Raw genomic sequence first — 26,361 nt, 5'->3', positions numbered from 1 at the left:
CATAGAAGCACATTTTCAATGACTATCTTTTTTTTTTTGTTGTTTTTGGAACAATTTGTATAAATCGTATATGTATATTGAGATAAACATCAATATTCATATATAGTTGAGAAGCATCGAGATGGAGCTTTAAATTTTTGATATAATTTTTTAAGAAGTGAGGACCGTTAAGGATTAATTATAATTTTATATATTAAAAACCATCTAAATACAATAAAATATGACAGAAAAAGGAAACCAATATTAAACGACTTAATCTTGGGTCTTTTGAGAACCACGTAATAAACCGGTTCTTCTGGCAGCAATTAAACCAGCCTTTTGACCAGCAACAGCACCTCTAGAGATGGTAGAAGCCTTACCAATATGTTGATGGTTACCACCACCATGAGGATGGTCAACTGGGTTCATGGCAACACCACGGGTCTTTGGCCAAGAGTTTCTCTTTAATCTGTACTTGTGGAAAGCACGACCAGCCTTTAATAATGGTTTGTCAACTCTACCACCACCAGCAATAACACCGATGACACCTCTAGCGTCAGAAGAAACAATCTTCTTGGCACCAGATGGTAATCTGATTCTAGTCTTGTTTTCATCTGGGTTGTGACCAATGACGATAACGTAGTTACCAGAAGCTCTAGCAATAGCACCTCTGTCACCTGGTCTTTCTTCAACGTTGGAAACGATGGTACCTTCTGGGACAGAACCTAATGGTAAAACGTTACCGACGTTTAAAGAAGCCTTCTTACCGGCGTAAATGAATTGACCAGTGTGGACACCTTCGTTAGCAATGAAGATTTCTTCACGTAACTTGTACTTGTATGGGTCACGGAAGACAACCTTAGCTAATGGAGCACCTCTACCGGCATCGTGAACGATTTGCTTAACAACACCACGAATGTAACCGTGACGTTCAGCATAATCTAAAGTTCTTAGCTTGGCAGCACCTTGTCTTAATCTGGTGTGGGAGGTGAAGATAGAACCAGCACCCTTTCTTTGGTTACGAATAACTCTACCTATAATAATATTAATAAACTGTTAGTATTCATGACACTCTTATACTTCGAGAATTTTAGACCTCATATGTAAAAAATCTAGAGAAAAATAGGATTCTGAATAGACTGCTTTTCAAAATTACGCAAAACATGGATAAATAGTCCCACCATCATTGCTTATAGCGTATCCATAAAACTACTAACTCAAAAACTCATTGCGTCGTAAAATATTTGTCCTTCAATATATTTAAGATCATCAAATCTTAATTTCAATATCCATTGGCAAATGCGAGTTATCCAGTATTTCCTTTCATTTCTAAATTTAAGGGGCCACAACTGTCATATAGCAAAACATACCCATTGTATTTTGACTATCTGGTTTCTTGGTACTATTAAAACTTCAAGAAAGCTGTACTAACCGTAGTTTAATATTGTGAAATATTTCACCATTTGGTTAGTTCGGTAAAGCGAGTTTCCAGTACTGCGATGAGAGGAATTTCCGCGTAGCTTGCAGGTATGTTAGACCGACAGGTCTCCTAACAGTGAATATCTCTCTGCAGAGCACAACTCGCCCTGCCTAAACATCTCCGTCTAGCACTTTCCCCCAACCGAATGAAAACAACAGCGGGAGACAGCCAGTCCGCCTACAAGATCGCATCGGATCAAGTCTCATTAGAAAAATTGAATTTTTTCGGCAGATATTCAAAAAGTTTCAAAATTTAAAACAAAATGTACAAATGTTTAGAAATGTATGGATGTTTCGTAAAAACAGTCAAACAAACATCAAATATCCAAATGTAAAATATTGAAAACCTCTTTGATGATGCCGAGCGATGAGCAAATGTCATCGTAGTTCCATCTAAGAAGAAGGTATTTTTATAAGGCCATTGCCAAAGCACCTCCTTTATATGTAGCACTAATTCAAGCCACAAGATTGGAATGTCAATGTTTTATCAGAGCTATATAATCGTCGATACTCATTTCTTTGTAGGAAGAACTATCCGGTTGATAGCTGTTCTTTGCCCACCATTGAGCAGTAGTTTATAGCTATTAGAGTAAAGGCAAGCTCCTTTGACATTACATAACCAAAAATATTTTCACTCTTTCATCATCAGCCACCTCAATGTTGGACTGGCACCGTATGCTTGACACACCAGGTAATATTCCCTTAAACAGACATTTATTTTTCAAAACAGTCGAGAAATTGTAGAAAACATAAATAAGACATTCTGAATACTTGCTAGCAATTAACTGTAACGAAAACTGCTGTGCTATTGTGTTCTTATTACGCTTCATGCATACATATTACATACTTTTTCAATATTAGTTAAAATTGACTCCGTCAAAGCGACGAGGTTAACCTTTCAATTTCTCACTTTACTACGTGACTCACATTAAACATTGAATTGTATTCGTTAGCGTCCAGTCTATTGCTATAACAGTATAATTTGTGTCATGAAACTGTGCCTAAGCTAGATATATTTTCCACGATTTTGATAACCGACATAATGACAAGGTTTGTAGGCTGTATTGATATACACAACAACCAGGTAAAACAAATCGTAGGAGGGACGTTGAAGGAACTTGAAGAAGAGAGATCATCTTTAAAGACCAATTTTGTATCTGAGAAACCATCATCATATTATGCCCAACTTTATAAGCAAAATGGTGTTACAGGAACACACGTTATCAAATTAGGTCCTAATAATGATGAAGCAGCAATGGAGGCCCTAAAAGCTGCACCACGCTTTTTACAAGTGGGAGGTGGTATCAATGACACCAATTGTGAAAAATGGCTCAAATACGCTGATAAAGTAATTGTTACTAGTTGGTTATTTGACAAGGATGGTCATTTTTTGATAGAAAGATTACAAAAACTGGCAAATTTATGTGGCAAAGAACATCTTGTCGTCGATCTAAGTTGCAGAAAAACCAAATCCAGCTCTTGGATTGTTGCGATGAATAAATGGCAGACGTTAACTAACTTGGAATTAAATTCAAAAACTTTTGAAGAACTCAGCAAATATACAAACGAATTCTTAATCCATGCTGCAGATGTCGAAGGATTATGCAATGGAATAGATGAACAATTGGTCTCCCAACTATACCAATGGACCTCACAGTTGGACTCAAAGATAAAAATCGTCTATGCAGGTGGTGCCAAAAGTATAGATGATCTTCAACTTGTTGATAAGCTGAGCCATGGGAAAGTTGACTTAACATATGGTAGCGCATTAGATATATTTGGAGGAAAGTTAGTTAAATTTCAAGATTGTTGTAAATGGAATGCTACTCATTAATCTTTGAGGCAAATATTATCAGAAGTGAACGCTCACACCAAGAATTATATTTGCTGTCAGTTAAACATTCATAATGGGCTCAACTATTTGAATAATGTTTTGAGAAAAAGTAAATAATACATATATACACTCCTTCTAGGAGTGGCCCGACCTTTAACTACATCCACAACTCTTATCGTATCAGTATATCTTTGAATCACCATGCATTATCATAAATGCCATTTGCATTACTATTAGGCATGTTGCTATAGAAAGCGTCTTGTTCAGCGCCACCCATTGCTATATCACCTTGATTCATATCAGCAGTTGCTCCCGAAGCATAGTTAACTTTTTCTTGGTCCATTTGGTTTAATGCCAACAATATAGATGCTACTTTTTTTTGTAAGGTGTCAACCCCTCTAACCACAACCTGGTCAACAGATATGGAGCCTACGGTTTCCACATTCATGTAAAAAGTATCTGCCTTAGCTTTGTAATCGAAAGGATCGTTTTCATTTGGAGGATCCTCATATTCGCAATTTTTTGAGTTGGGCCATTCTTTTTCAGGATCTTGTTCATACCAGTAGTTTGTATGCTTTAATTTATTCCATGGATCATATTCAAATTCTATAGCGGCAGCAGGACACCATTTAGCATGTTCCTTTGATATACCTTTCTTTGCGATACAAGTAAGTTTTAATTCTTGACCTTTTCTTAATTTACAGATTAGGACACCATTTCCTTCTTTATCCTGTATAATAGGATGTCCAATATTACGTCCCAATAAATTCGATACAATTGTTAAATCTTTTGCATAAACATTAGTCGTACTTTCACTTTCTCCAACAGCTTGTAAAGTTAAAACAACTGAACATTTATCACAATGATCTTCACAGAAACAGTCACGAGAGTATTCTAATTGTTCAATATCTGTACTTTGTAAGGGAATTAAACCCAATCTATGGGCAATAAATTCATCTGCTAATACAGTAGTGTTAGTTTCCACTTCAACAGAATCAATAGCCAATGTTGGAATTTCGGCTATCATCACTCTACGTAATGAATTTGCCATCGCCAGGTCTACATTAGAAAGAATAAAGTCAACATTATCCTTTGTGGCTTCTCTTATCTTTACTTGAGGTCCTTCTTCACTCATAATGCTGTCTTTCTGTCTTCAACTACCCACAACTCTCTTACTAACAATATTGAAATATTGTGTTAAAAGTAAACCAGAGATGCATCTTTTTCTGAGTTTTTTCCCGTCAGGAACATAATCATCTTGAACGAATATATATACATACCACTATAAAATCATCGATTCCAATATTGAAGAGCTCATTTTAAGCTATGAATACCAGTGGCTCCATTAAACAAATATTTACAAAAAATTGGTACATCTATTATATAACTTTTACAGTTTACTTACAGGAAGAAGAAAAAGCGATGAAGATAAACCAGTTGTGAAAAAAAAATGCTAAAGTTACTAGGTGAATTGTCTGGAGTTACCACGAACGAATTCCAAGATCCTCCAACCTTCAGTTTCATCGTTATCAATCTCTTCGGGATCTCTTGTAAAAACCATTGCGTAGGTGCTCATTAATATGTCAGAGGCGTTGCCTGCTGCAACTTCCCCAGTTTTTATTTTTCTATAAATGTTGATTTCTTGAGCTCTACAACTGACGACTAGGACAGGAATATCCTGTGGTTGTAACAATTTTGCAGAAACAATTTCTACATTTCTTATGTCAAGAATATTGCCGTCAGGGAAGAGGTTTTGTTGCCTGAAGACCTTCTGTTGAGCAGAGTAAACGTTGAAAGGAGCTTCACTAAACCAGTTCTTGAGAACCTTCTCATCTCCCTTGATGTAAGCTTCTAAAATTTCAGGAACGATGTATTCTCTCAAGTGTCTAGTAAACGATTCCGCATTGAAAGTTTGATCTATCAGCTTGAATTGACTGTAAACTCTTGAACTTTCAGTTTCACCAAAGAAACCCGTAATCTTTAGAGTAATTTTTCTCAATAATACAATAAGAGGATTTTCACTTTCATCCCAATAGTTCACCTTGAAATTATGTAAAATTTTACCTACCATTGTTCTTTCTTTAAAATTCTCATACTTCTGTCCAATAGATTCATGTGATTGAACATTAGTAGCTACCAACGCAGTACCTGCTTCGTCATTACTCTTGACGGCTCTTACCCTCTTACCAGACTTCAATGCATTTTCTCTCTTCAATCTTCTCTCATCTTTCTGAATGAAACCACCATATCTATAACTGTCGCCGTCATCATTGAGTACCTCACTAACGTCCTTATAGATTTTGGTATTTCTAACCGGCTCAAAACTTTCATCAAGCTTTTTGGCAGTCTCAGATGCCATTTGTCTTGTATTTTTGCTTATCTCGGATTCCCAAGCCTTTGTAGCAATATCCTCCAGAGTGTCACCAGTTTTCTTCAATGTCTTGTCCAATATTGTGGAAGAACCTCTATGTGCCTTTAAATAGGCATCACGAGCTTTCTTATAAGCTTCAGATTCACTTATCTTACCAGATGCATCTTGTAGTTCTTTTATAGAACCTTGTAACTCAGCAGACTTCTCCCATTCTTTTTTAAATGTTTCTCTAAAGATTTGTAATGGCGTCCTCTGTTGCTGACCTAGATTTCTAGATGTATGCAATGACACCAGCTGAATGGCTGATTTCAAATAGTAGGGCTTTCCTGAGACCCCCACTCTTGATCTTACCAGCATTTGATATCCTTTCTAGCCTTGTTCTATACAAAACTGCTTTGACAATTCATATAGTTGCAATGAATCAATGACTATAAAACTGGTCAACACACAATTTTCTTTCAGCTTTTCCGGTGCCAGATACCGAAGGCCGGACAGTTTTATGCGTGAAAGTGTCCGACCGGTGACGGAAGGCTCGTATTAACTGTATAACTTTCCACAACCTCTTTAATGTATGTAAAATATCTATATAAATATAGTCTTCATCAACTCACATATACATATTTATGTATAACCATTTCTCGCTCATAAAATTATGGCAAGTTAGATCTGTCGCTGTGAAACCGCTGGGCAAAGAAAACCAACACAGTGAAAAAAGACATATTTCAGAAAAATAGTCCACAGATGACTATACACCACACAATGTAACATAAGGCAGACCTCTAGATCGACCACATTATAGCCATTTTCAGCCAATGATTGATGGAGTTCATTAAAATCCAGTTTACCGTATATAGTGACTGAAAGTTATGCCCTAAATAATATCGAATTTGGACCCTAATATGTTTCGCCAAAAAGGAAAAATTTGGCAGATTTATGATGAATATAAACCAAATATTGGGTCCAACTAGTGAAACCATCAAATACCACATTAAGGAGTAATTAGTCCTGTGGTTGGGATCTGTTCGTTGCAAGAATATTTTCCCACCCGCAATTTCTATAGAAATAATAATTCACTCTAGCCCCAGAGAAAAACCATGAAGAGACCTCGTAGAGCAAATTCAAATGGTCTGATCCCTATGGATAACCTTTCATCTCCTACGTCGATATCACAGGATAAGCCTAAGCAGAAAATATATCATCATTCTCCTGTCAGATACAGATCGAATAGACGTGATCCGAAGATTGTGAATGAAATCAATCATGGTTCTACAAGAACGTTATTACCTGACTTCAATGAACCAGTACCGGCTGCATCCATGAGAAAAGTAGACGAAAATAAAGTTACAGACCTAGAGTCTTTTACTCCATCTGAATACTCCCCTTTGAAAAGAAAGCGCGTCAGGAATAACCAGCGTAATATGGGATTATTATACTCATCACCCCCTCCAAAACGAAATGATTTGACAATAATAACAAAATTTACCATATCCGGTACATTTGGTTGCATAGATTATAGAGGCAAGAAACATGAGGTTCTACACAATGTCAACCTAAATTTTATTAATGATGGAGATGACCCAAAATTAACTTTTGAAAAACGTAGCTCAAATATTCTAAATTCTATAACCAATTTGACCACCTGCCCAAGTATTTATTTCGATGAAAAATTTGATGGAATAGCATTGATACTACCCAAAGTTAAATCATTGATGCTCAATGGTAATAGGATAAACACTAGAAATTTAATATGGCAGAAGTCAAAAGAAGACCCAGATAATGACCATTCAGTAAATTCCAAACTTTACAAAATATACAAACTCATCTCACTCAATTGTAAAATTTCAAAAGTAGAGACGTTCAAAGACGTGTTAACTAGGATAGAAAAATGGAATCAAAGAGAAATCGAAGATGAAAAAGAGAAGAATGCAAATATTTCAATAAAAGAGGCATTCGATAATAAACATGGGACATTTTCTAGAAATAACTTTTTGAATAAAAATTTAAATTCATTAGGATTTCCTAGAGGAAGCAGTACTATAGCAAGAACTGCAAATAAAATTCATATTCCAATAACAACAACTAATGATAACGATAACGATAATGCTACTAATAAACCGATATCAACGAGCAACTTCTATAACAAACCTAGTCATGCTTCCACACCAACTTCGCTAAGAGACTTTGAGTCTTCTAGTTTGAGAAGATCAACTAGAAGCTCTAAGCCGTTACAACAATCGTCAAATTCCTTGGAATTGGATCCTCAACAAGAACACGAAGTTGTTAGAGTTTTCAAACCAAGATTGCGTTATAAATTCGTGGATGGCACAAATTATACCGTTTCTAACCAAGACTTCAAATGCCTTTATAATAATGATTGGATAAATGACAGTATAATTGATTTTTTCATCAAATATTTTGTTGAGGTTTCAATTAAAAATGAAATTGTTCGAAGAGAAGAGGTACACATCATGTCGTCTTTTTTCTATACGAAACTTATTAGTGATTCTGCAGATTACTATAATAACGTCAGAAGCTGGGTGACAAATTCAAATCTGTTTCTAAAGAAATTTATAATATTACCTATCAATATCAACTATCATTGGTTCGGTTGCATCATAACAAATCTTAATGAGCTATTCAATTTTTTTAAGGACAACTCAAACACAATCGTGAGTTCTCAAGAGAATTCAGATGATATTTCGATAAGTAGTCCAATTGTACAGGTGCTAACATTTGACTCACTTCGCGGGACTCACTCCAGGGAAATTGATCCAATCAAAGACTTTCTTATCTCTTATGCAAAGGATAAATATTCCATCAATATTGATCGTTCTTTCATAAAAATGAAAACGTGTTTAGTTCCTCAGCAACCTAACATGAGCGACTGTGGTGTTCATGTAATAATGACCATCAAGAGATTTTTTGAACATCCAGCAGAAACTATTGAAATATGGAAAACTGCAAGACTCAAGAACAGGCATTTTTCAACAATGATAAATGAGTACTTCGATAAAAAACTAAGAGATAAGGCAAGGAAACAATTAAGAGCTATTCTTTGGCGCTTACAAAAAGATCAAATAGACCAAATGAAAGAAAATGGAGAGTCTCCAAATAGCAGCGATGAAGGTATCCAAGACTATGAAGATGAAGATATAGAAATAATTGAAGATATCATTAAACATCCTCCCGTTGAAAGTAATTCTGATGAAGGAGAAGCTGAAGAGGAAGATGGCATAACTAAATCAGAGAAGGCTAAAAGTTTAGCAGACAATTCAACGGTACGACAACCGTTAAGTTCTGATCCGCCAACTCCCGAAGGTGAGATAACAAAAAATAATTTGTTAATTTTTGACTCTCTTACTGCTTCTAATAAAGACAGTCGTAGCGAGCCATCTACCGAACAGCAAGAAGAAGCACTTATTGAGGAGCAGTCCAAATTAAGAAATGCATCCCATGTTGAGGGTGTTTCTGGGTACGTACCAGTAGATAGGTCGTCATCATCTTCGTCAAGCAATTCTATACCCTTGGCAACGGTGCTACACAATAGGAAATACCTTGAGAGTTCGCCAAGAAAATCTGTCAATGACTCCGCTGGCCCAACAAAATCAAAGTATTTTGGAGAGTCGGATCTAAAAAAGAGAGCTGACGAATTTGATGGAAAAATGTACTTAGATGTAGTCTCGTCTCCTTTGAGTCAAATTGATGATAGAAAACTATCATTTTCAGCAACAGAATCTAGTAAAGCAGATATTCATGACCTGGATGATTCTCCACCTTCCTCGCCCTTTTCAACCGTTAACAATTCTTCTGTCGATGTCACTCAAAATGTTGTCGTATCTGATCCAGAACTAGATGATGATGTTAATTTAATTGGGGGAAACCGTGTAAATGATTCTTCAGATAATTTGAGTAGCATTCGAAAAAAAGTTGAGGAAGAACTGGAAAGTTCAACTCCTTCTGTCATATCCGATACTAACTTTGGAAAAGACTCATTACCAGCAGAAAATGGAATAAATCTGCTACTTAAGACCGACTCACCAGAAAATGAAGTTCAAACCATATATTCAGAAGAAGAAAATCAATAGCTCTTTTACCCATTTTTAGCATAAAAACCTATATACTATCTTCAACATCAAAGCATTATTTTACTTATTTTTTCCCCTATTATAAAGTTTTTTTTAATATCTATTAATTATAAATATATATTATACAACTATATGCAATTATGCGTCACCGTCATTAGAATAATTTTCCAACGATCTTCCGCTGGCATATACTCTGTCTTTAACATCTTGGACTGATGTACCCAACCATTTTTGTAAATTCTTAGTTGCTCTTTGAATTGAATGGATAAAGAAAAGAACCATGAATACAATATGATAACAGTGTTGGATTTTTGAGAAGGATGATTGAGTTTGTGCTGCCATTCTGTTATAAGTCATTTCAAATACAGCATCTGTGAATGAAATATATCTATCGATGTTTTCCCTATATTCTAGATAGGAAAAGAATGCAGAAATAGGTAGAATAACAGACAAAAGTGCAATCAGAGACTTTAAGGTGGGCTTAATATTAACTCTCCATTGTGCCTTTATCATTTCAAAACAAGACGCATTTCCAGCTTCAGTCACCACTTTGAAAAACTTCAATACTGTATTGACCATATCAATAATGGAACAACACGATATAATGAAGAATGTGACATTTGGAAGTTGCTTAAAACCTGAATTCGAGATATTCATAGAAATATAGTAACATGCTTGATGAAATCCGAACCATCCCAGCATGAGCCAAACTGACCATTTCAGTACCGAAGAAATACACATTAGGGCAATTTGAACTACATATTTCGTTAACCAATTTTCAAAGATTAACTCTAAGAGACCAGGACGCTCTAGAACAGGAGCAGCAGCGTTGGCTGGCGCATCATTGTGTTCAGCATCGGCCTCATCTCCATCTTGAATTCGAGCTTGATTTTCTTCAATTACGACATGCTCCTTGAATAAAAGCTTAGACAGTTCATGTGCTTTGTAATAGTCTAAAGCAAATGATAATAATACAGCTCCAAAACAAACGAAATGAATATTGAGCTGTTTATAACTTGTTGAAATTAAGCTCTTTAGATATGATAATTCTGATTCCGCCCCCATGGACCATAATACAGGTAACAAAGTAACAGTTATTAACGTACTGAATAGATACTGGGAGACTATTGCAACACATAATATAATAACAGAAGCAAAGAACCACATTAGAGATATGAGACTAATATATCTGAATTTGAAGTTTGGTGGAACATAACAAATAGAATATTCATCAAAATCAGTGTTCTGTGTATCTAAATAACCAAATTCACCAGCATTACGTCTGTTCCTTTCTTTTATACGTTCTAAATCAAGTGGCTTCAATAATTGATCATCTTTTGTCACTGGAACAAACATAGTCTGGACATAATTTCTAGATACAATATCGGAAGATGGAACACGCATTAGTATACCGTCTGGGATAAAATATGCATGAATGGAAAGATTTTCTTTGAATAATATCTTTGCTTGCTCTTCAGTTTTCCCCGTAGTGAATAGATCTGGATTAGACCATTTTGCTTTTTCTGGAGTCAAAAACCTGTAAAAAGAATTACGATAGAGTATATGACCCGTCTCTGATGGGTGCTCTTGACCTAAGATAAAGGAGGATAAACGCAATCTTCTTGAGGCCACTTCAAAAATTTTGATCCAATATTCTCTTAATGCAAGTTTCACATTAGGGTTTTCCTCGATAATTCTTTTTGAAATGTAGAATATAAATAATGCAGAAAAGATATTGGCTTGCTTGATGACATTAAATGGAGGTGGTGTCGATAAAATTTTTGAATTCAATAATATTGGGAAAAATAACCTTGTATGTATTCCGAAACCAAGGACGATGAAAACCGCATAAATGAACATGGATAAGCAAAGTCTTGATAACTGAATTTTCATTGGATGAATTAAACTATCATGCAAAATTTTTATGTTTGGATCATCAGGAGATCTAATAAAAAAGAGCACACCTGGTCTAATGATGTATTCTCTAATCATGCCAATGTATTTAGCAAACCAGTACATGTATAATGTACCAATCAACCAATAAATGATCAATGAAGCTTTTTGCCAAAATGGAACAAGCCTTGGGACCCACAATGAATAGTCGGTAGGATTGTTTAAAATCGGTGCAAAAAGAGATATATCAAGCATTACACCAGCTAAAACAGGGAAACCAGCCAATTCAATGAAAAACAAAGTAAAAACTTTGAAAGTACATTTCAGAGCAAATAGCATTTGAAAGATGAACCTTCTTGTACGGTTTGGCATACCATTTTCACGACCATAGCCTCTACAAACCAATTCGGAAGATGCGCAAACTATGAAGATGGCAGTTAAGTATGTAGTCAGTGATGGTAAAGCTCTAATCATCATTGATGATCTTAAAGAATTTTCCATATAGCCCTTGTAGTAGAAGAGTAGGGATTTGATGACTTTTTCACCGATCAAATTATGTGTATTAACAAAGTATGGAATTTTCTTTAACAGAATGTGATAAAGTTGAGAAAATTTGGAAAAATAGTAGAAATGAACTAATCCACGATAAAATATTAAGAAAACGGCGAGGTAGACACGCAATAAACCGTAACCGATGAAAGTTGGCATGAAGTATGATACTAAGATATAGAAGGAGAAAATGACAATTGCAACACTGAAATATAGCCAAATATTGGCCAATTTTAAGTTGAAATTGATCATCAATGGACCTGCCTGTTGTGCTTGTAATTGTTCTTGTTCTTCCTCATCTCGTTGTTGTTGTTGTTGTTGTTGTTGTTGTTGTTGTTGTTGTTGTTGTTGTGCTTGGGGTGGTATGAAGATTGGTGCATTTGGTCTATTTATATTCATTGCTCTCTGTTGGTCTATTAAATTGTCAAAATTTCTTTGAGCACGACGGTTCATTAATTCATCAAATGGATTATTTTCATTAAATTGGAAATTTTCACCATCAGTATCATTATCAGAATCTAATTGATCCATATCAGATTCCGTTTCATTTTCATTCGGTACAAAGTCTAAATCATCCTCTTCATTGTATGTATCATCATGATCATGATTTTCGAAGATTGGTTCTACTTCTTCTTCTTCTTCTTCTTGATTTTCTTCTTGAGGAACAGCAAAAGGAGCAGGGGGTACAGTCGGAGCCACATGACGTTGTTCATCATTTTCTTGATTTTCCCTTCTTTCACGTTCTCTCATTGCTCTAGCCACGTGATCTAACATTTCATCATCCATCATTGGGAAACGATCTTTCAATCTATTTTTGAAATCGTCAATAGAAATATTAGGGCCAATCTTATGGAAAACCATCTTATTAAAAACGTCTTCTCTAACTATCATGTCATATTGAAAATATAATGCCAAATGTAAGATAACAATTAAGATGATCTGTAAAGTGGAAAATTGAATGTTACTTAACAATTTCAAAAAAATCATGTCAATAGTTACACTTTCTACTACGGGTCCATCATTATAACCAAAAATTACACTCTTTAGGAAATTACCATGGTAAGGTAATTCACCATCTAATATGAAAGTGAATAATTTACCAAAAAAGTTCCATGTTAAAGGTAGACCGACCACTAAAACAAATATTGCGCTTGTACCAATTGAAATTTTACGAAGACGATCCAGTAAAGAGACAAAAATATTCTTCAGTAGTATAGGAACAGGTATTTTATCAGGCATATTTTCAACATATGTAGTTCTAAATTGGAAAGGGTGGTGACAGATATCACAATTTACCGAAGTTCCTGGTTTATTGATATCTATATTTCTGGAATTTATCCATTCCAATAGACATGGCTCGTGTAAATACTTAATAGAGCCTTTACATTTACAGGGATGAAATAGTGGGTTATCAGCCGTTGCTTCGCCTCTACAGATACGACATGTGGCACCTGCAGGAATATCGTTATTAGAGACCAAAGAAGGCCCATCCTTTGACCTCAATCCACTATCTGTACTAGATTCCATACTGAAAAGACAGGTCCCTTGCGATAAATTTAACAAAATAATGACAAATATAACAGTAATGAACAATGTTAAATTTCTTATCCCATCAAATTATTAATTCTCATTGATCTGAAAGAAAAAATCACATACAAAATATCATTATAAACGACGTAGTGGCCTTTATAACCAGCGCATTTATCAACATTAAGAGACAGTCAATGGTGATCAGTAGGCCCTCAAGAAACGAGCAGCGGGATGTTGAGAAGACCAGCAACGAGGTTGACACTGGATAAGGATGAGCTGGCCAGATTTAATAGCGAGTTGACGCAGGAGAAGACCAAGTTGGAAGCATCAATGAGGGACCAGAAGGAATATAACTATTTCTTCAATCTGTCACCCCAGGAGCAAGAGATCAACAAGAACTATCTTCTAGAAGATCCAGAAAGGAGCATGCTTCCATTGGAAAAGAGAAAATTTGAAGCAATGACTGCTTCGAAGCAGGATGTTACTCGATCGGGTGAAGATAATCCATCTAAGTTTGAAGAGGGTCAATGAGGATTCTTAACGTTTTGTATACATATATACATATTATATTAATTGGACAATGACTTTTTGAACTGTGCCCTCTTTGCAGATATATCTATAAAGCTTGTCATAAAATTAACTTCGCCATTAGCGTCGTTACCAATCATATTATCTACGTTAGTTGCCTTATTGAATGGGGTTTCCTTTAGGTATTGGCCTTGAGACAATACTTGTTTCGTAGATTGATTGTCGTATCTCAATGGTAAGTAAGTAAGTTTTGTGAATGCCAGAAATGCCGATATTATGAATAGAATTAGACCTAAATAAGATTCATATTTGATGTCTCTTGGAAGTTGAGGATCTGATATATTTATTTTCTTTGCCAATTGATGGAATTCAAAACTGGAAAATCCAGCATGTCCAATTAGAAGGAGTGAGACATAGAATGTAACCGTGGATAATAGACTCATTTAGTGGTTTCTGCTGTGCCTTTTGAATTTTGCTTTACTTTGATATTTAATTTTCGAGATTTCTTAATTTTATATTCGCTTCAATAAAAGATGAAATGCCTACAGTGACAGATAAATAATACAGTGCTACTCCTAAGATAACCGGCAGATAATCTGGCTTTAAGTACTAATAAATAATATAAGCTTATGGAATTACACTAACCACATATTTATATAATTCATGGAAATTGGAAAAAGTTGACTTCTCACCAAGTCACTGTGATTATTAATTTTATAGATCGAGCTTGATCTCTACTACTTTTTTTAATGAATGATGAATATTAGTATTAGCTGTGTATTTAAAAGAATATATATAAGACTAAAAAAAGAGCGATCAATAGCCACGGATAAGAATCACAATATCAAACTCTATAATTTATTGTACATCTAGATTACTTCTTGTGCCAATATGACACCATATTTCTTGCAAAACTGACAATTCCTCGTAACTTATCCTTCCTATTGTAGTAGTTACTTGAAGACTGTGTACTTGAAAATTCGTCATTTTGTAAAATAGTATCTTCGTCCTCTTTATTAAAATTTATTTCTTCAGTGCTACTCAGTTCACTCATCGAAGATATATTAATAAAATCCGTTGTAGTTTCCAAATAGTCAATTGCTTTAATAGAATTGTTCAAATTGCCACTGACATCACGCATCTTATTAAATAATCCGGTTGTTATCCATTCTTTATCGTCAATAATAAATTTAAAGTTCAAATTTTGTTGGCAATCTACGGGTGATTCAATTTCAAAATCAACGGTATCATATGCAGGATCAATCAAGTTGATATATCTTGAGTCAGTATGTTCCCAATTATCAAAATCTCCCGTGATTCTGATAGAAGTTATATCATGGCCCAATTCTTTCGAAATTTCAACAACTGGTATCGTCAACTTGATTACTCCCGCCATATCACAAGTATTGAGATATCTATTTCTTTACAACGACGTATCTTGACCCATCCTTCAATTATTTATTTATTTATCTATGTATCTTTTTTTTTTTGGCATAATACGATACGCTACTTTATTTTCTTGCCAAAGTGACAGATATCATAAATTTATTCAATAAGAAAATATACATAATACGTGTATGAGAGAAGTATAAATACGTATATATCAATGGGAGATAGGCAGATAAACAAATAGGATGGAAAGTAAAAAGTAAGAATCTGCACAATTATTACTCACGAGAGGATCTTGTAGGATCATTCAATTTGAGTACTTCTACAGCTGGACCTAAGAGTCTTTGGAATCCACTCTTACCTAGAGTAGCAACTTTGGTTTTCTTTGAGGCTGTAACAGTGGCTTGACGTGGTAAATCATTCAATAGTGCGACTTCACCAAAATAATCACCTTTATGTAAAGTTGTTAATAAACCTTTGTCTTCTCTAGTGACTTGACACTCACCATATTCAATGAGGTAAAAATTTTCACCAACATCACCTTCTTTAATGATAACTTGATCTGGTTCGTAATATTTTGTGTCCAATGCATCAGCCAATTTAGCACGTTCATAAGTGGTTAAAGATTTTAAAACAGGTATGCTCTTCAATAAATCATCATATAATACTCTCTTCTTGAAAGAACTACCTAATAAAATTTTTCTGAAAGTCAATCTATCAAGGGCCCATAGAATACAATCAGAAGTAGCGATTACTGTAGCAGCTCTTGGACTATTGTACATTAATGCTAATTCACCGAAACTAGAACCAGAACCTGATGAACTAACTTTTGCGTCATTAACAATAAATTCTACATTACCATCTTCGACGATGTAGAAATAGTCACCTTGATCACCTTGTTTAATAATCACGGTTTCCTTAGGTACATGTTTTTCTTCCAAACAGTTTATAACAAGTCTCTTGTTATCATGGTCTAATTTATTGAATAAGAAATTCTTACCGATTGATTTTTCTAATCTTTTCAATTGTTCTTCACTCTTTTCTTTGTAATGTTCTGGAGTCCAATCATCGAAATTACCTGGCTGCAAAGTTTCACCACTTACCGAAGTACGTCTTTCAGCGTTGAAATGCACGGGAATTGGTGATAAATTAGAAGGATGTGGAGAAGACCTTTTGAAATTGGAACCAGCAGAAGGGTCATCATTAGATTGAGAAGGGTCCATTGGTGAGTTTATACGTTTCTTAGATTCAGTAGTAACGTTAAAATTGCTTTTAAATGGTTCACTACTACTATTGTTACTATGTGGTCCTGAATGGATAGAATGTGGATCCTGGTCGACAAATGGAGACTTAAAATTAACAGCGCTACTACTTCTGTGAGTTGTAGACATTGGATCCTGAGCCATATCGTTTGGAAACAAAGAGATCCCTTTAGAAAGAGCGAAATTTTCTTGCTTCTTTATAAAACCTCTTTGTAATTCTAATCTTCTGTTAAAATAATTTGCACCAAATTGTATGATATCACTTGGATTTTCAATTTCTACTTGCTTGTGAAACAAGTCAATTTCATTCTTCTGGTCAGAAGTAATAGCCATGACGAAGAATTATACCGTAATAATTATCTGTTTCTCCTTGTGGTTTAGACAACCATTCAATTAGGGAGAAAAGTGTTTTCTTCTTTTTTTGCTTTACAAATTTAGACGATTTTCAAGAGAGAGACGAAAAAAGAAAACTGAAGTCCGTAGAATGAATGGAATGCGTGTATATGTATAAAATATAGAGCGTTGAGCACAGAATGATGGATGGTGGATGGTGGTGATACTGGCGGAGTAAGTCAGTGGAAATGGGTCACTTTCTTGCGGGGAGCCCGTCTGGACGAAACAAGAGGGACGTTGAGATGGAAGAGATTACCGGTTCATGTGTTGCACCGTAGATTCAGATTGTGGATCAGTTATTCTGTAGGTATATGTCTTTCAATTATTATGACGAGCACATCTTGAGAGTGTAGCTTACTTACTGCGTGGTAGTCAATAAGCCTTGCCAACGACGCCCAAAATACATGTAAAATATATTTAACTGTCATGAAAAAAAAGTAAAAAATGGAAGGTCCAAGAACATTGGAACAGCTTCATCGTTGATCGATTCGCTAATGCTGGTCAGAAACGTATCGCTATGTATATTCACTCTCGCTAGCATGGCGTGGGCTCATCATGGTCATGAGCATGGTGACAATCATCAGCAATCTCAGTCCATGGTGACATTGGTCCACTATTTGAAGAATCATTTCTTTGTTTATGATTCTCGATTGAATTCAATGCTAGCATCTGCGTTTATCCAGATCATTCCATACATGCTAATTATCTCAATGCCTATGCTTCATGGTAATGCTCGCTCGATCTCTCTGTTCGTCGCTTTTGCATTAGGTACTCTACTAGGTGATATTTTTTTACATATTATACCTGAATCAGATCCTACTCTTTTAGGAAATGGCCTATTTATGGGATTTATGTCATTCCTCACTTTGGATAAAATTTCACATATAATGTCATCCAATATTCATTCTCACTCTCATTCTCACTCTCATTCACATTCGCATGGTTCAACTTCATCGTCGTCTGTTTATTTAAATCTAATCACTTCTTTGATCCATAATGTCACAGACGGCATTACTCTCGCGACATCGTTCTATAATAATACCACGATAGGTGTGATCACTACATTAGCCATATTGGCGCATGAAGTGCCCCACAAGATCACTGACTTTGTCATTTTCAAGAAATCAGGATTCAGTAATTTCAAAACCTACAAATCCCTATCCGTCAATTCTCTAGGCAGCATATTCGGCACCATGATCGGATGTCTAATCAACGAAGGCATCCTAAATCAATTCAATGACGAATTTCTACTACCATTTAGTGCTGGTGGATTCATATATTTGAGTGCCGTTACTATTGTACCCGATTTATTGGAATCCGGTGATGAGCACAATTCCAAATTTCAAGAACTTCTCAATTGGATCTTACAAATGGCATGCATCGTTGCAGGATTCCAATTGATGGCCTTAATGGCAGAATAGATGTTTCTTAACCCATTTATTTATTTTATTTATATATGTAGTTTCCACTAATATTTTTGTAGGAAGAAAAAAAAAGTGAATTTTGTAATTAAAAGGAGACAGTTAGAACAGAAACCAAACTATAAGCAATAGTATAATAAAGTAGTCGATAGCAATGAGTTCCGAGGGAGATAAATATGATGCTGCATTGGATTTATTACGTCGATTAAATCCTGTGAAGATAAACTCGAATCTTCAAAACGTAATTAATTTAGAACCAACTTTGGCTGAAGATTTATTATCATCAATTGACGTTCCTTTAAAGATCTCTAACGACCCAGGTTTCTCTAATCGTGAGTATCTTTGCTGTGACTACAACAGAGATTTGGACTCATTCAGATCGCCTTGGTCAAATGAATATTTTCCTAAATTAAGTGACGACGTTTTGATGGATAGTCCATTCCCATCGGAATCCCTAAGACAATTGGAAATTCTATGCAATGACTCATTTGATGTCTATAGAGACCTATATTACGAAGGTGGTGTGTCCAGTGTCTACCTTTGGGATTTAGAAGATGATGAAAACGCTGAAGATTTTGCAGGTGTCGTGCTTTTCAAGAAAAGTAACAAGAGTAAAAACCATTGGGATAGTGTGCATGTCGTAGAAGTAGTCAGCACAAATGGTAACACTTTCCAATATAAAGTGACTACAACAATCATTCTTCAATTAGAAAAAGATGATAGTGAATCACAGAAATTGCTACGATTGTCAGGAAATTTAACAAGACAAACTGAAAAGACCTTGTCTGTGGATGCTAACTCTTTAGAACAAACGCATATTGCCCACGTCACCAACTTGGGTGTTCTAATTGAAGATGTCGAATCTCAAATGAGAAATCTCTTGGAAACAGTCTATTTCGAGAAGACAAGGGACATTTTCCACCAAGTCAGAAATGGTGCCACCATTGAAGACCAACTTAACCAAACCGCACATGCTGAAGTCATCAAGGGTCTACAAAACTTGTAATTTGTGGATATATCGATGGATTTCTACACGCAGCACTTATATACTTATATACATCGTGTCTTACTCTTTATAGTCGTAACTGATCGTGTAAGATGATGTATTACAATACTAAAAAATTTTCTAGAATTGAGGTTTAGAAGAGTTGGACTTACCAGATGATTGTTGAAATAGAGTTAGAAGAGTATTAAGTTTTGTTCCCCCCTCCTAACAAGGAAGATCGAGATATTTCTAGTCATGAAAAGTAGAATATGGTCGGAATCAAGAGTATACACGAACGTTAATAAGCAGAAGGACCAAGAGTATTGGGATTATGAAAATACCTCAATTGAATGGTCGACAAACAATGAAGAGTATGAAATTGAAACAAAAGTAGGTCGTGGTAAATATTCTGAAGTGTTTCAAGGTGTTCAACTGAAAAGTGGTAAATTAATTGTTATAAAGATGTTGAAACCTGTTAAAAAAGAAAAAATTAAGAGGGAAATCAAAATTTTATCAAATTTATCTAATGAAACGACACCACCAACGAGCCTTGAATTCAAAATTGACAATTATTACAGCAATAAAAAGGAAAGCGTCTTAAAGTTCAAAAGGGATTACATATATGAGTTATCGCATAATGGACATGAAAATATAATTCAACTATTTGATATAATAAAAGATCCAATTTCGAAGACGCCTGCATTGGTTTTTGAATACGTTAACAATATTGATTTCCGTATTTTATATCCTAAATTAACAGACTTAGAGATTAGATATTACATGTTTGAATTGTTGAAAGCTTTAGATTATTGTCATTCAATGGGAATAATGCACAGGGATGTCAAGCCTCATAATGTGATGATCGATCACAAGGCCCGTAAATTAAGATTAATTGATTGGGGGCTTGCTGAATTTTATCATGCGAATATGGAATATAATGTTCGTGTTGCATCTAGATTTTTCAAAGGCCCGGAATTATTAGTTGATTATAGAATGTACGATTATTCGTTGGATATGTGGTCATTTGGTACAATGTTAGCTTCGATGATTTTCCAGAAGGAACCGTTTTTCCATGGTACAAGTAATACAGATCAATTGGTTAAAATAGTTAGAGTATTAGGAAGTGATGATTTTGAAAGATATTTGAATAAATATGAGATTGTATTACCAAGAGAATTTCACGACATGGATCAATATATTAGAAGACCATGGTATAGGTTTATAAATGACACTAATAAGCATTTGAGTGGGAATGAAGAAATTATTGATTTAATCGATAATTTATTAAGATATGATCACCAAGAGAGATTAACCGCAAAAGAAGCGATGGGACACAAATGGTTTGAACCAGTTAGGTGAGGTTTATCAAATAAAATTTGTCCATCTCTCTATGTATATGTACATATTTATATATTTGTAACTCTTCAAAAGTGTACAAAAATTATCAGTCGGAAACATAAAAAAGAGTAGTGAATTAAAAAACTAATATGTATATATGAAAAAAAATACTAAGATACTATATTCAAACATCTCTATCAGTTCCTAGAAGGCCACTTGAATTTTTTTCTACTTTAACAATGATACCATTTTCATTAATTTCATGAATATCTTCATCGATCATTAACATTTCCTGAATAATTTTTAATGAATCATCATTTTCATTTTTATTAAAATTACAGTTCTTGAAATGAGATTCAGTAAATTTCTTAAATTTTAAAATTAGCTTCTCATAATAATTTAGTTTCTTCTTTAATATTTTATTCTCAGAAGATAACTTATTGAAATCTTTTTGTAATTGCAACTGTTGAATCTTTTTACGTTGTCTACATTTTGAAGCTGCTATTCTATTTCTTTCCAACAATCGTGCTCGTTTCCATGCTGTGGTGCCTGGCATTGGCTCGTCGCCATAGTCCTCATGGTTTTGTTTCTGTTGTTGTTGAGCGTACTGTTGTTGCTGATGTTGAGCAGCAAATTGAGGATTAAACTGTCTCTGCTGTTGAGGCATATACTGTTGTTGGTGTTGCGGTACAGCCTGTTGCATATAGAGTGGATCATGAGAATTAGTATTAATGTTATTATTACTACCATTATTATGATTATTTTGCCAAGGTATTGGATTGATAGGGAAATTTTGAGGATGATTATCACCATTAGCATTTGAATTTGAACGAGAATGATTCTGATGATACTGTCTTGGTAAAGGTGGTGGTTGAGTATTGTAAATATTATCAACAGTTTCAATATCTTCACCCAGTTGGCCAATTTGACCATTTGAAATAGAAATACGTCTTCTCCTTACAGGTTCGTCAGAGACGGGTAGAGCACTCTGAAAGATTGGTGGATTAGTCATTGGTAAATGAGATACATCAACACCGAAAGGTTGAAAAAAGGGGGATAAAGTTTCTTGAATTGCTGGATCAGTTAAAGCGTGAGGATTATTATTCATTGTCATTAAATAGAGTTGTTTGTTCATTGAATTTACATTTCTAAACCCTTGATCTTGGTTTTTATTATTATTATTATGTACATTATTTTTGGAATTATTGTTATTATTATTTTGAATATTATTATCATTGAGATCTTTCTGAATTTGTTGTTGTGTATTCAGTGCGTGTAAAGAAATACTTGAATTACTGTTACTATGTAAGTTTGCACTCGTAGTGACAGGGTTATTGGTATTAATATTTGTCGTGGTCACAGTGGTGGCATTATTTGCTAGATCTGGTGTATTATTGTTATTACTAATAATATCATTTTTTGCTGAAGGATCTAATTTATTATTTGACATGTTTAGATCCAAATGAGATGCTAGTCTTGGATCATGTTCATTTAGTACATTTGAATTCATGATCATGTCACCAAATAAAGGTCGTTGTTGGCTAGCATCATCGTTATTTAGATTTGAAAGCACAGCACCGGTATTATTATTATTAAGGTGATGAAGATGATGCTGTTGTTGTTGTTGTTGAAACATTGGAGTATTGGTATAATTCATAGGGATTTGATTACTGTTACTGTACATTTTGGATAATTAGGAGATATCAATACGTGCGTGTTTATCTGTAACCGAGAACCAGTATAATGAGTTGGTATTATTATTAATATTCTTATTGTTTATTTATTATTGCCAAATTGGAATCTTATTGAATGCGATCAAGACGGGGAGAGTGGCGTGTGTGTAAGATATAGGAGTGTACTTTTATTGTTCAGTTTTCAGATTGTATCCTTTTTGTGATATAACCAGTTTCTTTTCCTTTGTGGAGTGAAGGTCGAGGGTAGAGTGGTTGTTAACGATAATATCTACGTAATGTTGAGGAACGTTGTTTTTAAATATCTTACTATACTACCGGAATGATAATAGTAATTGTTAGTAAGACGAGAAAGCCTGCCCAGTCCTTTTTTTATTTTTTTGCTCATTCACGGTGCAACTTTCTTTTGGGGAGAGAGAATTGGCGGAGAAAGACAAAACTGAAAATTTTTCCGTTAAATCACCTCGAATATGTGGTGTTGGGATGTTGTGCATGTTACCCGGTGTGTCCGGAGAACTGCGACCAAGCCTCCACAGAAGCAAACGGAGCAAAGAGAATGTTTCGTTGCTCTTCCTTTCTGAGACTTGTGCGCACAGTAACTCCCCCTCTCCGCGCGCCCGCGCGTTTTCACACAGTTTCCTGAAAACACCGTGCACGGAAGTCCCTTCTTTGTTTCCCTTCTCTGGGTGATTCTGTCGAACTGCGTTCTATGTCTCAATAACTTTAATTTCATAAGCACGCATGTTAGACGCCGTTTTCTGAGAGCTTAACTTCCATTTATTTATTTTTTTTTTTTTTGCACCGGGGCCATTTTCTCACTCCGGTTGCACTACCAGTGGAATCTTCTTTTAGCTGCACTGAAAGAGAAAAAAAAGGCGGCGGTCACGTTTTTCTTCTTTACCCGGCGTTGTATTTTTGCATCACTGTATACGTACTCATTGTCAGGGTAAATACAATGGATTTACTTTCCAAATCAGAGATGTCCGTCGGAGAAATTTTATCACTATAAACAAATATTAAATTGGTGGTTCAAACTCTTAATATGCGTATTAATATTAAAACGCATCCATTCAACAATTGATAGATGAATGATTCAGACTAATGTGGTTTATCATGACAACTCAGAAAATTTGGATTATTATATAGATGAAATTTTCGCTTCAAATCAGTATTACAATAATGTACCGTGTTTATTAATTAAACATATAATGGAAAATTATAATAGATCAAAATTTGTTTGTTCGACTTATTATAAAAACCGTATTTTACAATTCTTTATAAAGAACCACCCCATTAATAAATTCAAAATTTCTGGTATTTTAATTTCATACAAATGGAAATGGATTCGTAATCAGGATCATTTGATTTTTAAAATTGACGATAATTCAAACTTCAATCTGATAGATTCCATAAATTGTAAAATTTCAAAAAATTCCTTAAAGTCTTTCCGGTTGGATCAATTGATTGGAATTAATGTCGTCATTATTGGTACTTTGAATCTGCAATTTAACGAAATTGATGTAATTTCAATGGAACTTAATCATTCTTTAATTGATACTATCAATTTTTGGAAATTGGCAACGATTAATAGAACAAATTTAGATCAATTCCCATGGTCCATTGATGAAAATCATAACAGGGAATCCATCTTACATAATTTACGAAATGATTTAATAACACAAAACGACATGTCATTTACGATCAATTCTTTTATACCTATTGGTAAGAATTTAAGATCAAAATTTATTAGTCTATTGATTACCCTCAATCTCGTGGAAATTTCCACATCGCAATTGTACCGATCGGTTCAACCGTGGGATCCAGCACAATTCATTTTGATTTTGGAGAAATTGATAGCATTAAAATTAATTCAATTCAATAATATTCTTCTTTTGCAACCATTATTCGATTTAAACACATATTGTAACACCAAAATTCGAACCATTATAAACTTAAAATGTAACTTACTTACTATAGACATAAATTTCATCAAAAACAATTTGAATCTCGATAAATCAATGTCACATTTAACAATAATTGAAATTTTTAAAATTAATTTAAAATTAATCATGAAAGATTCTCCAATTAAAAAGTGGTGGATTGATCTTAAAGACGAAAATTTATCCTTAATTCATCTAGAATTCATATAAGCTATATAGTTACTAATCGTACTTTTCGTCTTCCTCATCATCACAGTTGATTGTCTCGTCTCACTCTTTGATACTCTGACATCGACAGCAACTAACCCGGGTTGAAATTTGAAAAATTTTGTCCCCATCGAGAAGAAAAAAAAAGTAGAGGCATAATAAATTGGCGATGAGCTATAATAATAACCCAGCTTACCAAACTCTTCTAAACTAATACGTAACAGCGTTATAATGGAACTGTTCAAAGTTGAGGGGTGGAATCTTAAAACCAATCAAGTTGCTAAAGAGGCTAAAAAACTCAACCCTGCAAAGGAAAAACATAAACAAAAGAAGAAAAATGCAAAGAAACAGCGTAATGAACAAGTAAACGCTGAGGATGAGCAAAATTCAATCACAAATACAACTGAAAAGAAGATTACGAAGCGAAAGAAGCAGAAGCTTGCATCAAATGTAACTTCGACAGCTGTTAAAACCGAATCTACTGCTCAACCAAAGAAAAATCTTACCTTATTGCAACAAAAGATGTTGGCAAAATTAACTGGTTCAAGGTTTAGATGGATCAATGAACAATTATACACGATTTCTTCAGAAGACGCATTAAAGCTTATTTCGGAACAACCACAATTATTCGATGAATATCACGATGGATTCCGTTCGCAAGTTCAATCATGGCCAGCAAATCCAGTAGACGTATTCATAGAACAATTTAAAGCACGTTCAGTGAAACCAATAAATGCTCCAGGTGGTCTACCAGGTTTGCAAAAAGATAAAAAACTGGTGATCGCCGACATGGGCTGCGGTGAAGCTGAATTGGCGCTAAAAGTTGATCAATTTTTCAGACAAAGAGCTAAACAAAGGAAAAATAGGAAGATTAGCTATGAAATTCACAGTTTTGATCTCAAAAAAGCTAATGACAGAATTACTGTTGCAGATATTCGTCACGTCCCTCTAGAAGATCAATCATGTTCCGTGGTTATATTTTGTTTATCATTAATGGGTACCAATTTCCTAGATTTTATTAAAGAAGCTTACAGAATCCTGGCTCCAAGAGGTGAATTATGGATTTCAGAAATTAAATCAAGATTTTCTGATGGTCAAGGTGATGAATTCGTGGACTCTTTGAAATTATTAGGATTTTTCCATAAAAAGACTGATAATGATAATAAGATGTTCACAAGATTTGAATTTTTCAAACCATCTCAAGATATTATCGAAGAAAGAAAGGCCAAACTAGAGAGAAGACAGAAATTCATTGAAGTAGAAACTAAGAAGGAAGAATTAGAGAAGAAGAGGTCTAAGGTTGCTGAAGGTAAATGGCTATTAAAACCATGCATTTACAAAAGAAGGTAGTCCTACTCATAGAAGTATTACCATTTTGTTTGATAATATTATAACAAATAATTAATATATATACTGTATCATATTTACACGGAAAATTATGTCATTGCTTCAAGCTTGGTGTAATATAATCTTAGATACCGGCCTTG

At 34.6% G+C, this 26,361-nt stretch overlaps 15 protein-coding genes across 15 annotated transcripts; 7 read left to right on the top strand and 8 right to left on the bottom strand.

Annotated features, from left to right (window-relative positions):
• Positions 1 to 252: 252 nt before the first annotated feature.
• RPL2B (60S ribosomal protein uL2) lies at positions 253 to 1,353 on the bottom strand (the record flags this gene model as incomplete). Its single annotated transcript, XM_003954789.1, has 2 exons — positions 253 to 1,013; positions 1,350 to 1,353. 2 exons carry the CDS (start codon positions 1,351 to 1,353, stop codon positions 253 to 255), a joined length of 765 nt encoding a protein of 254 aa, XP_003954838.1.
• A 1,147-nt stretch (positions 1,354 to 2,500) lies between these two features.
• HIS6 (1-(5-phosphoribosyl)-5- ((5-phosphoribosylamino)methylideneamino)imidazole-4-carboxamide isomerase HIS6) lies at positions 2,501 to 3,292 on the top strand (the record flags this gene model as incomplete). The annotated part of the gene is made up of 1 exon (XM_003954788.1): positions 2,501 to 3,292. The coding sequence occupies one exon, from the start codon at positions 2,501 to 2,503 to the stop codon at positions 3,290 to 3,292; it is 792 nt and encodes a 263-aa protein (XP_003954837.1).
• Positions 3,293 to 3,488: 196 nt separating this feature from the next.
• Positions 3,489 to 4,427, bottom strand: RPB3 (DNA-directed RNA polymerase II core subunit RPB3; the record flags this gene model as incomplete). The annotated part of the gene is made up of 1 exon (XM_003954787.1): positions 3,489 to 4,427. The coding sequence occupies one exon, from the start codon at positions 4,425 to 4,427 to the stop codon at positions 3,489 to 3,491; it is 939 nt and encodes a 312-aa protein (XP_003954836.1).
• A 327-nt stretch (positions 4,428 to 4,754) lies between these two features.
• Positions 4,755 to 6,020, bottom strand: TIM44 (protein translocase subunit TIM44; the record flags this gene model as incomplete). The annotated part of the gene is made up of 1 exon (XM_003954786.1): positions 4,755 to 6,020. One exon carries the CDS (start codon positions 6,018 to 6,020, stop codon positions 4,755 to 4,757), a length of 1,266 nt encoding a protein of 421 aa, XP_003954835.1.
• A 737-nt stretch (positions 6,021 to 6,757) lies between these two features.
• On the top strand, positions 6,758 to 9,748 carry ULP2 (SUMO protease ULP2; the record flags this gene model as incomplete). Its single annotated transcript, XM_003954785.1, has 1 exon — positions 6,758 to 9,748. One exon carries the CDS (start codon positions 6,758 to 6,760, stop codon positions 9,746 to 9,748), a length of 2,991 nt encoding a protein of 996 aa, XP_003954834.1.
• A 138-nt stretch (positions 9,749 to 9,886) lies between these two features.
• Positions 9,887 to 13,717, bottom strand: SSM4 (E3 ubiquitin-protein ligase SSM4; the record flags this gene model as incomplete). Its single annotated transcript, XM_003954784.1, has 1 exon — positions 9,887 to 13,717. The coding sequence occupies one exon, from the start codon at positions 13,715 to 13,717 to the stop codon at positions 9,887 to 9,889; it is 3,831 nt and encodes a 1,276-aa protein (XP_003954833.1).
• Positions 13,718 to 14,289: 572 nt separating this feature from the next.
• Positions 14,290 to 14,691, bottom strand: EMC5 (Emc5p; the record flags this gene model as incomplete). Its single annotated transcript, XM_003954783.1, has 1 exon — positions 14,290 to 14,691. One exon carries the CDS (start codon positions 14,689 to 14,691, stop codon positions 14,290 to 14,292), a length of 402 nt encoding a protein of 133 aa, XP_003954832.1.
• A 431-nt stretch (positions 14,692 to 15,122) lies between these two features.
• On the bottom strand, positions 15,123 to 15,644 carry ATG45 (Atg45p; the record flags this gene model as incomplete). Its single annotated transcript, XM_003954782.1, has 1 exon — positions 15,123 to 15,644. One exon carries the CDS (start codon positions 15,642 to 15,644, stop codon positions 15,123 to 15,125), a length of 522 nt encoding a protein of 173 aa, XP_003954831.1.
• A 271-nt stretch (positions 15,645 to 15,915) lies between these two features.
• BCY1 (cAMP-dependent protein kinase regulatory subunit BCY1) lies at positions 15,916 to 17,232 on the bottom strand (the record flags this gene model as incomplete). The annotated part of the gene is made up of 1 exon (XM_003954781.1): positions 15,916 to 17,232. The coding sequence occupies one exon, from the start codon at positions 17,230 to 17,232 to the stop codon at positions 15,916 to 15,918; it is 1,317 nt and encodes a 438-aa protein (XP_003954830.1).
• Positions 17,233 to 17,786: 554 nt separating this feature from the next.
• YKE4 (Zn(2+) transporter YKE4) lies at positions 17,787 to 18,713 on the top strand (the record flags this gene model as incomplete). Its single annotated transcript, XM_003954780.1, has 1 exon — positions 17,787 to 18,713. The coding sequence occupies one exon, from the start codon at positions 17,787 to 17,789 to the stop codon at positions 18,711 to 18,713; it is 927 nt and encodes a 308-aa protein (XP_003954829.1).
• A 154-nt stretch (positions 18,714 to 18,867) lies between these two features.
• On the top strand, positions 18,868 to 19,719 carry CAP2 (F-actin-capping protein subunit beta; the record flags this gene model as incomplete). The annotated part of the gene is made up of 1 exon (XM_003954779.1): positions 18,868 to 19,719. The coding sequence occupies one exon, from the start codon at positions 18,868 to 18,870 to the stop codon at positions 19,717 to 19,719; it is 852 nt and encodes a 283-aa protein (XP_003954828.1).
• Positions 19,720 to 19,953: 234 nt separating this feature from the next.
• CKA1 (casein kinase 2 catalytic subunit CKA1) lies at positions 19,954 to 21,057 on the top strand (the record flags this gene model as incomplete). The annotated part of the gene is made up of 1 exon (XM_003954778.1): positions 19,954 to 21,057. The coding sequence occupies one exon, from the start codon at positions 19,954 to 19,956 to the stop codon at positions 21,055 to 21,057; it is 1,104 nt and encodes a 367-aa protein (XP_003954827.1).
• Positions 21,058 to 21,220: 163 nt separating this feature from the next.
• On the bottom strand, positions 21,221 to 22,720 carry CST6 (Cst6p; the record flags this gene model as incomplete). Its single annotated transcript, XM_003954777.1, has 1 exon — positions 21,221 to 22,720. One exon carries the CDS (start codon positions 22,718 to 22,720, stop codon positions 21,221 to 21,223), a length of 1,500 nt encoding a protein of 499 aa, XP_003954826.1.
• A 1,095-nt stretch (positions 22,721 to 23,815) lies between these two features.
• On the top strand, positions 23,816 to 24,877 carry STN1 (Stn1p; the record flags this gene model as incomplete). Its single annotated transcript, XM_003954776.1, has 1 exon — positions 23,816 to 24,877. The coding sequence occupies one exon, from the start codon at positions 23,816 to 23,818 to the stop codon at positions 24,875 to 24,877; it is 1,062 nt and encodes a 353-aa protein (XP_003954825.1).
• Positions 24,878 to 25,105: 228 nt separating this feature from the next.
• RRP8 (25S rRNA (adenine645-N1)-methyltransferase) lies at positions 25,106 to 26,224 on the top strand (the record flags this gene model as incomplete). The annotated part of the gene is made up of 1 exon (XM_003954775.1): positions 25,106 to 26,224. One exon carries the CDS (start codon positions 25,106 to 25,108, stop codon positions 26,222 to 26,224), a length of 1,119 nt encoding a protein of 372 aa, XP_003954824.1.
• Between the last annotated feature and the right edge of the window lie 137 nt (positions 26,225 to 26,361).

The sequence above is a fragment of the Kazachstania africana genome, chromosome 1 (assembly GCF_000304475.1).
Source record: "Kazachstania africana CBS 2517 chromosome 1, complete genome".
NCBI classification, from domain to species: Eukaryota; Fungi; Ascomycota; class Saccharomycetes; order Saccharomycetales; family Saccharomycetaceae; genus Kazachstania; species Kazachstania africana.
This window is presented reverse-complemented; position numbering and strand designations above follow the sequence as displayed.